The sequence below is a fragment of the Elephantulus edwardii genome, unplaced genomic scaffold (assembly GCF_000299155.1).
Source record: "Elephantulus edwardii isolate Elephantulus edwardi_28Jun2011 unplaced genomic scaffold, EleEdw1.0 scaffold00141, whole genome shotgun sequence".
Classification (NCBI taxonomy): Eukaryota; Metazoa; Chordata; class Mammalia; order Macroscelidea; family Macroscelididae; genus Elephantulus; species Elephantulus edwardii.
In genome coordinates, this window is record NW_006399891.1 from 3823526 (window position 1) to 3840602 (window position 17077).

Consider the following 17077-nt stretch of genomic DNA (forward strand, 5'->3'; position numbering starts at 1 on the left):
AACTATTCTCTTTGACCAAAGTTATTCAGGAAAAATTAAAGGGGCTCAGAGGATCAAGGGCTGTGTGTTTTCAGAATGAGGTGTCATCTTTGCGGAGTCCTTACTATTTTGGAACAGCAAGCGCAGGAGATGGAAAAGGCATTATTTCAACATTTAGGGAGCAGGCTTCTTCCAATCACAATAGAATGACTTAATTGTATTTAATAGTTTGTATCCTCACTAAAGGCAACATTTTATGATCTGGCAAATACCAGTCTGCTGTATAACCTGCAAAACCCCCTATATGTCCCAGGTACTTGTCCACCTTTCTTTTTCTTACTAGGACACCCACAGTATAAAAATTATAGGAAGTACACAGGTTTAACGAGCTTTGCTTGACTTCATTTACTGGTACTTTACGTACACATGCTTGTGTTTGCTTAATGCAAACTCTCAAGATTTTCCCACTTGAGTGTCAGCCCCAATACCCTGGCACGTCCTAACTACAAGATAAGTCATAGTACAGGAGATTTACTATTTGCTAGGCATTTGACATGTTTGGTCTTTGCCACTCTTACCTGTATCTTTTTATTTGTACCTCCATTTTACAGAGGAGGAAATGAAAAATTCAAGGCCAAGGTCAGAATGGGATTTTGAACCCTTGCAACCAATTTTCTTGCTGTTAGCTACTGCATCAAATTGATACTAAAGTGATAACATTCTTGTGACCTCGTGGTAAGGAACTTCACGGGCAATCTGAAGACAGGTGGTTTGGGTGCACCAGTTGCTTAATGAGAGAAATATGTGCAAACTCCCAAGTGATTTCAGCCTTTGAAAACCCACTGGAGAGTCAGCTATGAGTTGGTTCCAGCTCTAGGACAGTCAATAATAACAACAACAGCAGTCATCTGAAAGTTATGCATGGCTTTTCTTCAAGGTCCCTTACATAAGATCAAATCATCACAACATTGGGGAGTGTCTTTTTTTTCAAAGACCCCTTAATTATGGAAGAAGTGAGGGCTTGTCTGTATATCCAAGTCAAGTGACTTCGATCTAGACTCTGGTTTGCCTGGTTATGTGGAATAGACCTGTTACTACTTTCTCTGCAGTCCATTTTTTTACTCTGTGAAATGGGAATAGGAAAGTGTTGCCATGGACATGACCTTAGGTAACACAGCTAACATGCTCTGCACATTTTCTGTAAAGTATAGGCTAGCTACTTTTGTTTGCAAATGGTCTTCATACCTTTTTAGAAAGAGAATGGTGATAGGAAACGAACCAATTGTGCATTGGGTCTATTAATGTGAAGTTAATAGGAGATAATTAAATGTGAATTTTATAATAAAAGCCAATTCAGTCACCTGGCTTCCCCTAGTGAAATGGCCTTCCTGCAGCACTGTCCTCGCACCCGTGGCCCAGGATAATGTGAGTGGCGTCTGGCTAGAATGCAGTGTGTGTGGGTGTGTAGCTATCCTTCTCCAGGGGAGACCTGCTCTGTCCCCAGTTCTGCATTGGCAGTGGGATCCCCAGGGAAGATCTCTGTTCTCACCCCTCCCCATTCTGCTCCAGGCTTAAAGTGGGTAATAGCTGGGATTTCCTATCTCTTCCAGTTAATTAGAAACACAAAAGCAGTATAGTCACAAGGGAGAGACATAAAGAAGGAAAAAAAAAAGATACTAATGTGCTAAGGACATGTGTTTTCCCCTGGTCAGCTGTTCCTCCCTGGTAAGGTCTGGCATCTGGGTTCTGAGGGGGGCTGTGACAGGAACTCTAACCTCCCCCTACCCGCCCTGCCAACCCCTTAGCATTCCTTACTCTAGGTGAAATGATCCCATTTCTACCTTCAAATGGAAAAGTTCTCCTTTATTCTCCCGCACCACAGGAGCGCCATAAACTGTACACTCCAGCCCCGCAACTCGCAACTCGCTTGAAGCCTTCCAGAGCCAATGATGGGGGAAGGGGAGGCAACACCCACCTCCTGTGGCTCCATCTTTTATGGGGAGCTTCCTGCAAAGCACCTTGGGGGTTAAACTTCCACTATTGAAAAGGGGTGTCAAGTAGCTTTTCCAAAAGGGATAGCCCCCCAAATTAGAATGTATCATTTCTGTAATAAAACCAAGTAGGCATGAGACTCCACTGCTTTCTATGAAAAGCATGACTCGAAGCTCGCGCTGTTGGCGTGTGTTTGCTTACTCTGCGTCTGCTTAGCTATTATCTATGTAACGCATGCATTATCAGGGTGGGGAACGTCAATCACACTTAGCAAACACCCCGGAATACCGCAGAGAGCTCTTTACTGAAGGTCCTTTGGAGCGTAGCTCTCAATCTATTATGTCACGTAAATCAAAGGGGAAGCGTGGATCTGATCCTTCAGAGGCATCTCTTCTGCCTCGATGTCCTAGCCCCTCCCCCTGTGCTGTTTCCAGCTCCTCAAAGATGCTTTGTGCAAGAAAAGTGCAAGTTCCCAGGTCTGGCTTGACGAGTGGTCCTTTTTGCACTGCTCCTGACTTGCCCCAAACCCAGCCAGCCCAGCAAATGGCCCGGGTGTCCCCTCCTCCGCCCCATCCCTGGACCCCAGCCCTGGACCTGCGTTTGCTGGGAGGAGAGCGGGAGAGGGAGCGCGCATTCCAGAGCAGGCTGCTCTCGCTCCGACCACAGGCGGTTTTGTGCAGGCTGTCCCTCTCCTTCCAACCCCTGCACCCCCTCCTCGAAGCAGCAGGCAGTGTGCCTCCATTCAGCCACATTTGGTATGCATGAGCACGGCCGCAGGGAGAGGGGAGGTGGCTTTCTTAAGAAGGTTCAGTGGCTCAGGCAACGCCAGTTGACTAGTCTCCCAAGTTGCAGGAAGCCTCTGCCCTAATGGAGTTTGCAGGTGTGGAGGCGACCATGGGATGCCAGGGCCGTGGGGGACCGCTGCTTGTCTAGGCGCTGCTCAGGGTTGCGGTTTTTTGTTTCCTTGGTGGAATTTGGAAGGGGTCATGCATCAAACTGACGCGCCTCGACCCCTAAACTGGACTATCCGGAAGCTATGCCATGCAGCCTTTCTCCCATCTGTCAGACTTCTCAAGGTACTGTAACTTGCAGCTTCTTATAGCTTTAATTATCTGTTCCTGGTTTAAATAGCCAACTTCGCACTTGCGCTGGGACGCACCTTTTGGGGAGCTCAAATGCATGAAGTAGTGGTAGTTTCGCCCCTGGCTGGAGGGGGGTTTCTCATTGTGTCCCCCATTCTGGACCAAGGTGTCAGGGAACAGAAGAGGGGCTGAGCTCCACATGAGAGAGAGTCTGTGATCTCTGAAAACGGACTGAGTTCTTCCCCCACCCAACCATCTTGAAAATAGAATTAGATTAACTTCCTTAGGAGGTTAGAAACAGGAGTGGGAGTAAAATCTCTTCACGCCCTTGTTTTTAGCTCTGGGTTTGTTCCCCTCTCTGGGGAAGCCCTTCGACCCACTTTCTCTTTCAATGGAACCTGAGAGAACAAAGGATTCTCCTCGTTATTTGGAAAGCCCTGTGTAGTGAGGTAGTTGGTCAGGTAACAGCAGAGAGTGACTTTAAAATCTTCTTGTTTTAATATAGGAAAGGAAAGGTGTGATCATTTTTGTCTACCAAGTGAAGGCAGAGGTAATGGTGAAGTATTGTCAAACGTGTATTGAAAGCATGCCTCCCTCCGCTCGCTCCCTCATACTCACTGCCTCTGATTCACACAAAAGAAAGGTACTACACCTGGTGAGCATTGCCACCGCTGTCTGCAGCGCTCCTTTTCCTAGAACCACAGAAATGCAGGATACCGCCAAAGTCCCCACAAGTCCATGAGCATGATGAATACTGATGAATTGCCCTTCATCATCTCACTGGGAAGAAAGCACAAGTAACAGTTAAGAGATGCAGAAAGCAAACCCTTTTTGCCCCCAGAAAAGAGGATGAGTAACACTTATTTGGGGAAGTACATATCCCTAGATGCCGCATATATGTCTTCAAGTTAAAAATGCAAGGCTAAGTTCTTAATTCCTTTTTCCATATGAAATATTATATTATGACTTAATTACTGTTAGACATTGAGCCTAATGGGCTACAATGGAGGGTTAATGAATAAGTCTTGGATAAATTCCACTTGTGTGTGTGTGTGTGTGTGTGTGTGTGTGTGTGTGTGTGTGTGTTTCTCCTCCTGAGGCTGTGTGCTGGAGGGTTAATTTTAATGTAGATGACTAATAAGAAACAGCTAATTGGCCTCTGGGAAAAGACTGGTGTTACCTACTATCTGAGTTTTTCTTATTTTGTTAAACACAAAACAATATTAACTTTCACAAGGGCTACCCCCAAGTGCTGTTCAAATTCCCTTCATGTGGTTGTCATGGTGATTGCTTCCTTCCCTAAAAGAATATTTGGGAGGAAAAGCAGGTTTGGGTGTGGGGAATGGGAAGGATGCTTCCTTAGATAGAAGTGCATTTGCTGTAGTGGAATGTGTATGATAGGGCATGGAAAAGAATGGGGCCACGGAATGAATACATTCGTGCCTATTTCCTCCAGGACCACTCATGGCTAAGAACGTTCTGCCAATCTGTGATTGTTCATATTGACTCCTGTAGTACTTTGTGCAGCAAGAAAAATTTTGCAGTTAACTATCCATTGGCTTTATGACAAAATTATCTTTATATATTTACATAATGGTCCTGTTAACAAGTGTGTGAATATCACTCTCAAAGTTTTATTCATCAATACTCTAGAATTTTTAATGGGAAATATCATTCAGTATTTACTTGTCACAAAGCTGACTGAGTAGAGTCTATTTGAAATAGATTAATTCTGTCTAAAAGAGCTCTGGAATTGTTCGCTGAATACCCTGCTCATGGTGTATATACCAAGAGATACTGTCAACCCTATACACATATTGTCATTGTCGTACAGCTTGACCTCCTCTCCTTTACTGACTCGAGGCTTGATAAAAAATGGTCTAACAAAGTGCATTAAGTGACTATCTATGCATTTTTCTCAATATTTCAGAGACAAGATGTATTTTGCAGGAGAATGTTCTCTCCAAATGACACTTAATATTTTGAAAGATTGTGGTTAAACTGGGAGACTGGAGGTACTGAGTCCATTTCAAACTCCTAAAAACACAATCAAGTGTTACTCTGTTACTCTATCTTTTGGACACCGGAGGACATGAAAGCCACCTTTGCACGTGGGCAATTGCTGTAGTCACATTTTGCCATGCCACATTGTGCCATGTTTTCTCCCTCTGGACAGATGCTATCCTGTCTTTTCAGTGCTAGTCCCAATGGATCATTGTGCTGCCTTTTCCCTTTCAAGTGAAATAGAATTTCATGAATAGTGCTTTGCTTCTTTTGGTTGATGTTCTGCCTGGTTAGTCTACACACTAAATATTTTAGAACAGTAATTCTTACCATTCCATCCTCACTTTCTTCTGTACTTTCATTTCTGAGTCTCTTAACTCTTCTTCCTACCCAGAATCACCATGTTACTTTGATTGATGGAGTCACTGGACTCCTAGAAATCTATTGCAATCAGAATTGTAAAAACCCTATTCTCATACTTAACAGATAATTTCTGTTCCAGTCTCAAGCATTGCTTTGCTGTGATCTGTCCTTTCCAAGGTCCACCCTTCATAGTAAAAAGTGTAGAATGTGATGGCATGATTCAATTTACCCAAACTCTAATCACACACCATTTATGACCTTCCAATCCTTATCCTAACCTTGAAAATATGTTTCTTTGCTAAGTTGCTTCAGTACTATGCTAATGTTTAGAAATGGTTTCATAATCCTATTTCCTGTATTTCCCATTTCTTAATAGACACAGGATACATAGACATTAGAAGGAGAAGGCTGGCATCTGAAGCATGAATTAAAGCCAGTGCCCATGGGAACCTATTTCATATTCCTGCAGGGGGAAAAAAACCCCACGAAACTCATTTGTTGTTTTGTCCTTTCAAAGCAAATTTTGAACATGTCAACTTCTCATATTTGAATTTGGAAACAATAATCAAAGATGAATCTCTGGATATGCACATGGCAATGACAGCCAAAAGACTGAAGTAGTTTTCACATGGATACATTTTTAAATGGGACTCTTTCCTAGCTGTGTTTCTTTTGTTGTCAATAGCTTCATTCTTATGTGTTTCAAGATTTAATCTTACAGTACTATTAAACACAAAAAGTCAAGCTTATTTCAGTGACAGAGTGTTCCTAGCATATTTCATAGTCATTATCAGGTCTGTTTCTGCCATTGTTTTATTTGGAAGATGTTATTTTGAGAACTTCTGCTGAATTTGAAGAGTAATTTTAGAGCAGGGAGTTTTCTTTGCACTTCTGAGGTCTGGAGTCTTGGTGTGCTGACTGAAGAGGAGGTTTCTGCAAAAATGGGATGCGCTGAGTTCTGTATTTATACATATGGTGGCTAGATGTATTTAAGCTACTCCATTATAAAGACCAAAGGAACATTAACTTTTTTTAAGATTATCAAAGTTTTACAATAAGTTACTGTGTGACTTTTTCTTGCTTTGAAGAGTACCAAAAAGACACTATAGAAATGATATTCTAATCAGGCAGGCATAAACACCAGTGTAATCTGGTGATAAGATATTTAACCTGTTTGTAACTTGGTGTTCTCCTTTTTGACAGAAATAGCTTGAGGCTTACTGTGACTTTAACTGAGTGTTGTGGGGCCCGTTGGTAAACCACAAGCCTGATACACTTCGTTGACATGGAAGAGTATAGCCCATTGGTGGTAAAAATATTTACTATGAATTGAATATTAAAATGAAAGACATAAATGGAACTATAGTCATCAACTGGATTTAGGTCATAAAGTGTCTTATCTACTAAGCTAAGGCATTTGATGCGTATCCTGAAACCAGAGAGTACCATTAAGGGGAGTTTAGCGAGAGGGAGATAGCCAGATTCAAATTGTTCTGCTTGTAGGTTCTAGGGTGGATAGAAGAGAATATCACTGGAAACTGAGAAACCTGGCAAACTTGATGAAGATCTGTGCTAAGGCAAAAGTTACGGAAATAAAATAAATGTGGTGCCTATTTTCCTTCCAAAGATTTGGTGGTGGATCTGAACTGTCAAACAGGTGCGGCCTTTGAGTTAGCAGTACAACTCCCTATGGACTAGGCCATAAGAGCTTGAAGTAACCAGAGCATTGTTAATTTATTGTGGTTGATAGAAAAATCTAGAGTAACTTTCAAGTTCTGGTCTTTTCTGTCTGGTTTGATAGGGTCTGAGAATTAAAGATCTGAGAAAGAAGGAGTTCATCTTTGGTGAGCTAGAGAGTTTAAATCAGTTACTGATCTTAGTGGTAACAAGACAGAAGTCAGAGAAGTGTTTGCATCTCATTGATATACGTGAGTCGAATTGAATGAATTCTTGATGACTGAACTCTTTGCAATAAATAGTATAAAATCAGTAGCACCATTTATCACTTTTTCAGACTGTACTTGTGTTGTTACCCTTTTGTTCTGTAAAATATGTATAGTAAACTTCCATATTTGTTTTTTCTGGCATTCAGTGAAAAAGCTCAGATTCTGCTTGCCTCCCACCCCACGTTCTTTTGAACAGGAGTGTAGATCAAAGCAAATTTTATAATAGAGACCATAGTTGGGCTTCAGATCAGCCCAATTTCTGTCCAAGTGCCAATGTCTTACAAATTTATGTTGGTTCCATATAATGATAACCAGTGACTGTTAAGTTGCCCCTGAAATACAACATCTTAACAAACAAATGGTTTGAGACTACCTTCTAGCATTGATATAGCATTCCATATTCTATGACATTCCCCAAACTACCTTTCTTCTGGTGTTCTCGAATTCTTAAAAAAAGACAGTAGTGTTCGATCCATTACAACATTGTGTATTTTACATTTACACTCCCCAGGGACTCCCCTTTGTATCCTAAACTCTGAGTCTGTAAATGGTGGGTAGAATAATATCACTAAGGCTGGGTTTTTACTTAGCCAGGGCAAGGTGTCCATGAACCACAGACTAGTGAGAGGCAGTGACAAGAGAGTAACACACATCTATTATTTCTAGATACATGGGTGGATTGTGGCAGCCAAGGTCAGAGAACTCGTTATGAACCAATTCTACTAAGTACCTTGAAGATGGGAAACTTGAAGAATAAATTGCTTTTAGGAAAACACAATGTATTGTGAGGCAGAACTTTAATGGCTGCAAAGAAAGAAACTTCCGCCTTTCTGTCTCAGTGTGCCAGCCTCACATTCCCTTGAAGAAATAAGAGAAAGAAAAGAAAATGTGTCCAAACTAAAACCCAGGAGAGAGGAAAAATGGTCTGTGTGTTTTAAATGGTGACTTCCATTCGGCTACTGAACAGTGGACCATGTGACTTGTCTTTTTGTGAAATGTTCCTCAGGCAGCCTGAAGGAAATTCCTGAGGCAACAAGAAACCCTCCAGGGTCTCTGGAGAGCTCTGCCTTCAATTGTAGAGACAAAGGCGAAAAATGTGTGGTTGCTGGGATCTGAGGGAGGAAATGAGGGGGACATGCAAGTCCAGGAGTCCTTCACTCTAAGAGGACCTGTGGAGTCAGGGTGAGCTCCACACCAAGGTCTTCCTTAAGGAAGAAGGTGCAACTTTTTCTAATAGATGGTTTCCAGTAACTGGAATGGACCCTGCTTCCCAGTAGTGGCTTCTTTGTCCTCCCCCTCTCCCAGGATGATTTCTCTGGCTTCAACCTATTGTTATTATTGTTATTGAAATGCAAATGTTGCGCTTGTTAGTTGACCTTGGGTTGGCTCCAGTTCATAGTGCCTCCAGTATATAACAGAGGGAACTCTGGTGGTGTAGCTAGCTGGCAGAGAGTTGCACCTCCTGGAGGGAGGGTCAGCTAGAGTTGGTTCCAATGTCTTCTACATCTCTCTTGGTTCCATATAATGATAACTGACTGCAGTGAGTGACTTACACATAGCGAAGCTCAGGTGGTGTAATCTATTAGGAGTTGCACTGCTAACCCAGTGTGTCTTTCATTGTTTGAATCTTCCAGTAACTCAGAGGGAGAAAGATAGACAGTCTCCTGCCCATGCAAATTTATTTCAGAAAACCCGCTGGAGAGTCAACTATGAGACTGAGAAGCTGCCCTGTCTCTTGCCATCGTCATGATTAGTGGTAAATGTAAACCCAACGCTGTGGCTGCTATGTCACTCACTCCATCTCACTAAGAGCTCTCCTCCTCTCCATTGCTCTCTATGATGTCCTTTTATTACAATTGGTTTTCTCTAATGATGTGCCCCAAATAAATAAGTAGATATCTTACCATTCTCATTTCTGAGGGGCATTCTACTTTGATCTCTTTAAGGCTGATTTATTTTATTCTTTTAGCAATCCATGATATATTTAGCATCAGTCAATAACATAGTTCGAATAGCTCAATTCTTCCGTCTCCAAAATCTTCAAATAGATTATATGTTTTCTCACTTTCCATTATTTAATATGAAAGGGGTTTTAAAGACTGCAACTGACATAGAAATATTCACTAAATATTTATTGAAGGAACACTTGAATGAGTGAATCTATGAAATGTAGTTGAAAGTATAAGGATTCATGAGACTAGCTTGAAGAGCTTGTAAAAGAAAATACTCACTTTCAGTGCTCTAAGACGTTGATTGAGTTGGTAGATGGGGGCTCAGGGATCTGCATTTCAACAAACACTACAGACAATTCTAATGTAGGAGATACTTAGGTCACACATTGAGAAAGGCTGGCATAGAGAGAGCTGAGCTGGATGGAAACTCAATTAAATGCCCTCTTTTAGGCTGGCATCTGGGTAGGACAGATTTTGTGTTAATCAACAGTAGGAGCAAAAGGTTTTAACCAAACAGTCTCAACAGTTTTTTGAAATCTGATCATGAAAGATCAGTTACAGATATGGAAGTAAATTGAGTTCAGTTAACCTATTTTGGTTTGTAGATTATGCAACATTATCATCTGGACACACATCATTGAATTCATTATAGCTGGGCTTTTTGCAGAAACTGTTCTAACTCCCTTGGCAAGCTTGAACCACCTTAACCCTTGGTTAATATCTTTCAACTTTTTTTTTAAATTTTATACTGATTTGCATACAAAATTCATGTGCATTGTGTTTCATTCATGTACATCATGTTTCACACATTCCTTCACTCGGATTGTGTTCCGCACAATCATTCATATATATGGTGTCTTATAAAATTAATTACCATTAATCTCTGCTTATCTTATCTTTTCAGGTCCTAGTTGGATCTTTCCTAATTCCTTCACCCACCTCCACCCCAATACCACCCACCCACCAAACTCTGTTATCCTAGTGGTTTTCCCCCTCCCACACTCCCACATCTATCTTCTTCCCCTTTTGGACTTCCATATACATCTTACTATTTATCTTTCTATTTTTACATTAATGGTCTTATGTTCAAATTTTAATACTCAGCTTAAGTGAGTTGGAAGAACTTTGGAAAGATTTCCCCGAAACCCCAAGTAATAGGTCTTATTTATCTAGTATTGCTATAGCAAAAATACCACAAGTAGTTACTTTAATAAACAAAATATTATTCTCTCAAGGGACTTCTTCCTAGCAAGCCAGTGCTCCCAGCCCCATTCCCCTCAGAGTTATCTGGTTGGTCCCAGGTTTTTGTGATTGAAGTGCACAAAAAACCCAGGAGAGACAGGCTCTTAAAATATCCCCAGCTAGAATGGAAAGCATATCTTTTGGATGGAGAAGTCCTTTGATTATTTTTTAAAGCAAATGATAAAGGAGTGAGAGTTTCTGTTTGGATTAAACCATAGTTAACCCATCTGGCATAGCCAATAAAGTCTTAATTAAAAAGGGAGGATTTTTTTCCCCCTTGAAAAAAAATATTCTCTTACATTTTAAGAGACTAGATGTTTTAATTCAGAGAACCAAATCAAGAAGTCTCTCTCTTTTGGCTCTAGAATAAGGTCTTTATTTCATTTCAACTACTGTAGATCTGATGCTCTTTGGAGATATCCGTTTCTTGCCATTAATTTTCGCTTGATGGTAGGAGATTCTCAGCACAATGACCCTGGTTATGAAGGACATACTCCAAGTTCTTTTCTAGTGTTAGTGAGCTCACCCTTTGTCTGCTTTTTATATCTTATGAGAGAAAAGATCCTGGGGACTATCACCTAAGGGTCTTAGTATTTGCATAATTGATTATTTTTCTATTTGTATTCTTTTACAGTATCAGGTATCATCATATATATAAATGGGACAGAAATACTGTTTTATAAGACTCCCATGGTAGAAAAGTAGATCAAAGTAAAAATAAATTTCTCACAAGACCAGTAGATTAAAAGGAAAATAATTTTCCTGGAAGAAATCAGAATTGTTAAACAGTTATCTTACTACTTATTGATTAAGATCAATAATATATGCAACTGGGAAGAAGTTAAATAATTACTTGCTGACATTATCTTAATGATAGTTCATCTCAGTGTTAGAAAACCAGGGATGAGAAATGAGGGAGAAAGGAGTCAAGATTAATAGATATTTATTACTATGGGTCAAGGGAAAGGCAATATGTAATAAGAGGAAGATCAGATTTTGTAAGTATTGCCATTAACGTTGCAAAAATGTCTGAGTTTTTAAATAAAAAATTGATATGTTTTGTGAAGTTCCAGGCAAATTCCAATAAAAAGGAAAACTAATATTTTAAAACATTTTTTTTTCATCCAGACTTCCATCAGGAATATTTGCTATTTGTTTAGTTCACAAATAAATTGCAACTCGAGCATTTAGAACCTTATAATTTAATTGTCAGAGCTGCCATATGTTTTGAGTTAGCTTAATGAACTATCTGTTAATCAAAGTTTTTAAACTTCAGCATTGGTAGCATTTTGGGCTGGATAAGCCTTTGTTGTGGGCAGCCATTTGTCCATTCCAATGCAGGATGTTTAGCAGCATCCACTAGACGCCATTAGCACTTTCCGTCCTCACCACCCTCATTGTGACAACCAGAAATGTCAGCAGGCATTGCAAATATGCTCTGGGGGGAAAAGAGCTCCCAGTATTTCAGAGCCACTTTTTAAACATATTTCCTTGAAAATGACCATGTATTTTATGGGATGATTGATGATTGATTTTACTGGAAACCCGAGAGTTCCTAGTGATGTGAAGAAAGTTTAGAATATTTAAACTTTTCACAAATGATTGAAATTTACAATACGTTTGTAAAATGAGCTGGCTGAGTTCTAGTCTCAAACATAAAAAAAGTAAGCCATTATTTTCTCATCTTGTTGTCAATCATCTCTTTTAAAAAAATGCAATGTGGCCAATTTAGCTAAAAGTGTTTGAATGTTCTATTTATTTTTGCTTTGTGAATTGAAAGTTGAATCTTGATTGATGGGTTTAAGGGAAATATTTAATTTTAAACATTGCTTTTTCTAAAATAGTTTCAGCTTAGAACAATAAAGGGCAGTATGCTAGAAAATTAATTTCAATGAGTAAATTAAAATTTCCAGTTTATCAAGATTAATTTCATAGGACTTTGAATCATGTAAGCAAAGATTCTGAGATAAATCTATTTACACAAGAAAACTCTATAAAACAAAATTAAGTATAATAAAGCTAATTCTCAAGAAATTATTTCAATATGGTTAATAAAGTGTAAAACTGGCATTAACTCTGTTTATACCAAGAATTAATATCCTAAAGTTTCTTAATGTCATAGGTTTTTCCATCAGTAAAATGGCTCTGGTCAGGGTCATTAACCTTTTTTTTTTTTTTTTTGAAAGGTCCAGTTAGTAAATATTTCAATTTTCGGTTTTATAGCTATTCAATTCTATTATCACCTGGTGTTAGTTAAAAATCAGGTGTGGGCTGGAAGGCTGTTGTTTAAGTCAATCAGGACCTGATGGGTGGACCTAAGTGTATTTAAAAATCGGTTGGGCCCTAACTAAGTCTCCAGTTTGGAGGCTCATTTGGATTCTGGAGGGTAGGTTCTCTTGATTTAGTTGAAAGTTGGGTATAAACTGTTGGACTGGTTTTTGTTTGGTTACTAATTTTAGGTAAGCTGATTGGTCTCCTTGATTAGTTAACAATCATCTGGGGGCTGGTGGCCTCTTGTTTAAATCAGTCAGGACCTCATGTTAATTGTGTTTGAGAACATTGTTCTAAGTGGTACAGCACAAGTCTTTCCGTTTTCTGTATTGAGATAACTTGGGTTTTCTAAGATACTGAACACTGTGTCACTAGTGTATCAAATGCCGTAACGGTTACCCATGGTGGACAGGGTTTCCTCAAGTTCTCAGATTAAGACAGGCTTGGAAGCAGGATTGGGATCCACTTCTTAAACAACAGGCCTTTGGAAACTCTATGGACATTAGAGAAACGATAGTTATAGAACAGCGTTCAGATCTTTGTTCATAGTGCTCAACTTGACAGCACTTAACAACAACAACAACAGCATTGAATAACAAAAGCAATCAAAGATAATATAATGACAAATGATGTAGTTGTGTTTCAGTAAATCGTACTTGTTATGTGCTGTCAAGTCAGCTATAACTCCAAGTGACCTTATAAACAATAGCCCTAAACTCTGCCCTATCCTAAGCCAATCTCACTGACACATTTGTTCCCATTGCCATAGTCACTTACCAATCCATCTCATCTAGGGTCTTACCCTCCTATGGTGAACCTCCACCCTTCCAAGCATGACATCTTCTCCAAGGACTAGTCCCTCCTGGCACCATGCCCAGAGTATGTGAGATGGAGCTTCATAACCCTAGTCTTCGAGGAGCATCCTGATTTCATTCTCTCCAGGACAGATCTGTTTGTTCTCTTGACAATCCATGGTATGTTCAATACTTTTCTCCAGCAGCACAACTCAAAGCTGTTGATTCATTTTCTGTCATCCTTTGTCCAGTTTTCAGATGCATAGCAAGTAATTAAGAAGACCATGGCTTGGATCAGGAGCATCTTAATTTCCAGACTGACATTTTTACTCCTTAGGAACAATTTATGAACACTTAGATTTTAATTTCACCTATTTTTTGTCATAAAATAATATTTTCCTTTCCATTGGATTTTTCACTGTTTTAAAATATAAAATTCATTCTTAGCTCACAAGCTGTTGAAAACAGGGAAGGATGGGTAGTTGGTCTTTGGGCCATGGTTTGTCAACTATGATATAGTCTCATAAATTTATTGTATTTTGGTTTGAGTAATGATTGAAAATTCATTGCCTGCTCTATTACCTTACAACAACAACATTACCCTGAACTTCTCCAACATCTAAAGGAAACCAGGAATAGATAATCTGTTAAGTATAACCTCATCTTGCACTCACTGGGGAACTATGTGTGGTCTTGCCATTGCATGCCAATAGCACACATTTAGCTCACACTTGAGTAAAGGGAATACTACCTTTCTTTCTCTGTAAAAATTAAATGTAGAAGGTTGGGGATTTTCCTCCTATGTGATTAACAGCCTCTGAAAACCTGCTGGAAGATCAGCTATGAGTCATTTTTGACTTGAAGGTATACAACATCAGTTCTTTAAAATATGCCATGGTTAACAATTGAATTGGACATGGAATGGAAGTAAAAAGTATTAAAAGTTATTTTTGTTGGATGCTTTCAGGGTAACTTACTTTATAGCAAATGAACTGACCTGCATTAAAACCTGTGAAACAAGTGGAGTATATACTGTTACTCCTCTTTTCAGCTGGGGAAGAACATGGACTCTTAGATGATTGTGCACATCTTAGTGGAATTTTTATTCCAAACTCGGAAATCTTTCTCTTGCATTAATTTGCACCTTACATCTGAATCCCATTTGAACACATCTTTTATTGTCTCTTTATGTGAAACCCAACTAGAATATCTACAACCAAAAAAACAATAAACCCCAAAGTCATTGCTGTTGAGTTGGAACCAACTCACAGCTCGCATTCCAACAAGTTTTAAGAGAGAATGTTCATCTCTTGTCCATCGACCACCGATGGATCTAAACTGTCTGCCTTTTGGTTATCAGCACAATTCTCTATGGACCATGCCACCAGAGCTCCCCAACTAGAGTATAAAGTTACCTTCTGCATTTGCATTTGGCATAAGTAGATTATTAAGTTTAAAACAGGTTGTAGCAGTAGGGACATTATAGACAATATTTGATGGATCTTAGCCAAAAGAAGAGAGTACCAGAAGGATATGTATCTGTGTTTCATTGGCTATACAAAGCCACTTGACTGTGTGGATCACAATAAATTGTGGCTAACTCTGAGAAGTATGGGGAATCCCAGAACATCTAATTGTGTTCGTGTGAAACCTGTACTTGGATCAGGAACAGTAGTTAAAACAGAGCAAGAAGACAGTGAATGGTTCAAAATTTGTTAAAGATTATGGATTAAAAATTAGGTAAAGATTATGTCAGGGATGCATCCTATCTCTATAACTTTTCAAACTATATGTGGAACAGATCGTTAGAGAGGCTGGACTTCATGAGGAGGAATGTGGCATCAGGATTGGAACAAGAATCACTAACAACCCGCATTATGCTAATGACACAACCTTGCTTGCTAATACTGAAAAGGACCTGAGACTCTTGCTGTAGAGGTTGAGGACTGCAGTCCTTATTATTATTATTATTGTTTATAATTTTTATTGATATTTTAATGAAAGCTTACAGAAAACTTGGATTTTTATTCATACATTGTTATTTAAAAATTCTTTTTAAAGAATCTTCAAAAAATGTTATTTCATTATTAAACTTTAATATGGATTGAAATGCAACATCAAGAAAAACTGGGTCAATTGACAGTATGATGATAGATGAAGAAGAAATTGAGATTGTTAACAGCTTCAGCTTGCTTGATTCCACAATCGACACTCTTGACACTAGCAGTCAGAATATCAAAAGAAAAATTGCATAGGAAAAACCTGCTGTCAGGGACCTCTTTAGCGTACTGAAAAACAACGATGTCAGTCTGGAGACTAAGGTGTGCCTGATCCAGGTTATAAACTTCTTAATTCCTTGCTATGCATCAGAGAGCTGGACAATGAATAAAGATGATAGAGGAATCAATGCTTTTGGGTTGCCATGCTGGAGAAGAGTAGCGAATATACATTGGACTGCCAAGAGAACAAAGAGGTCTATCTTGGAGAGGGTGAAACCAAGTTATTCCTTGTAGGCAAGGATTTTGAAACTCTGTCTCACATACTTTGGATATGTTGCCAGGGGGACCAGTTGTTGGAGAAGGACATCATGCTTGGAAGGGTAGAGGTACAGGGCAGAAGAAGAAGACCCTAGGTGAGATTCATTGACTCAATTACTGGGGTAATGGGACAAGGTTGGTTGGAGATGATGAGATTGGCTCAAGATATGACAGGGTTCAGTGCTATTGTACACAGGATTGCTATGAGTCACAGGCAACTCGATGGAACATAACAACAATTAGAAAAATTATTAAAATTATTTTTCAACAAGATATTGGCTTCTCTGAATTATTTTCTCCTTAGTTATAAATTGAAATAATAAAAATATACCTTTGCATTATTCAGAGAGCAATACATATGCAAAGCTGGTAAAGACTTCAATAAGTGTTGAGTAAGTAAGAGTTCCCTCCCTTTAAACATAGTTAAATAGAAACAGCCCAATCGAAAGAAACAGAGTTTGAGATTGTACTCAACCAAGTGGCTTAACATGATGGATGACTGTGGCATTGGGCTTGAGTGTGTCAGAGTTTGTAAGGATGGCACAGGATAGGACGATATTCAGACTGGCTGTTCATAGATTTACTATGGATCATACTTAACACCTAACAACAACAGGTGTTTTGTAATAACTTAAAATAAGGGAAGGTATGTTTTTCATAAACCCCTGATTTTATTCCTTTGCAACTTATTATTTGTCATTGTTATGGTTATAATAAAACTACTGGTTTAGATGTTGTTGTTGTTGTTATGTGCCGTCGAGTCGTTTCCGACTCATAGCGACCCTATGCACAACAGCCCTAAACCCTGCTCTCTCCTGTGCCAACCGCACCGCCTCTGACACACCCATCCCGATTACCCCAGTCACCGAATCAATCCATCTCATAGAGGGTCTTCCCCTCCTGCGTTGTCCCTCA

The 17077-nt window shown here is 39.4% G+C and overlaps 1 protein-coding gene across 16 annotated transcripts in view; it reads left to right on the forward strand.

Annotated features, from left to right (window-relative positions):
- Positions 1-2626: 2626 nt before the first annotated feature.
- Positions 2627-17077, forward strand: part of TRPM3 (transient receptor potential cation channel, subfamily M, member 3) — a 790873-nt gene continuing 776422 nt past the window's right edge. For 15 of the 16 annotated variants that reach the window (XM_006894401.1, XM_006894387.1, XM_006894388.1 and 12 more), the window contains exon 1: positions 2871-3047. In XM_006894401.1, the coding sequence (XP_006894463.1) occupies positions 2871-3047 (177 nt within the window). Of the gene's footprint in view, positions 3048-17077 lie in introns of all 16 variants that reach the window. The other variant, XM_006894402.1, reaches the window with a different exon arrangement.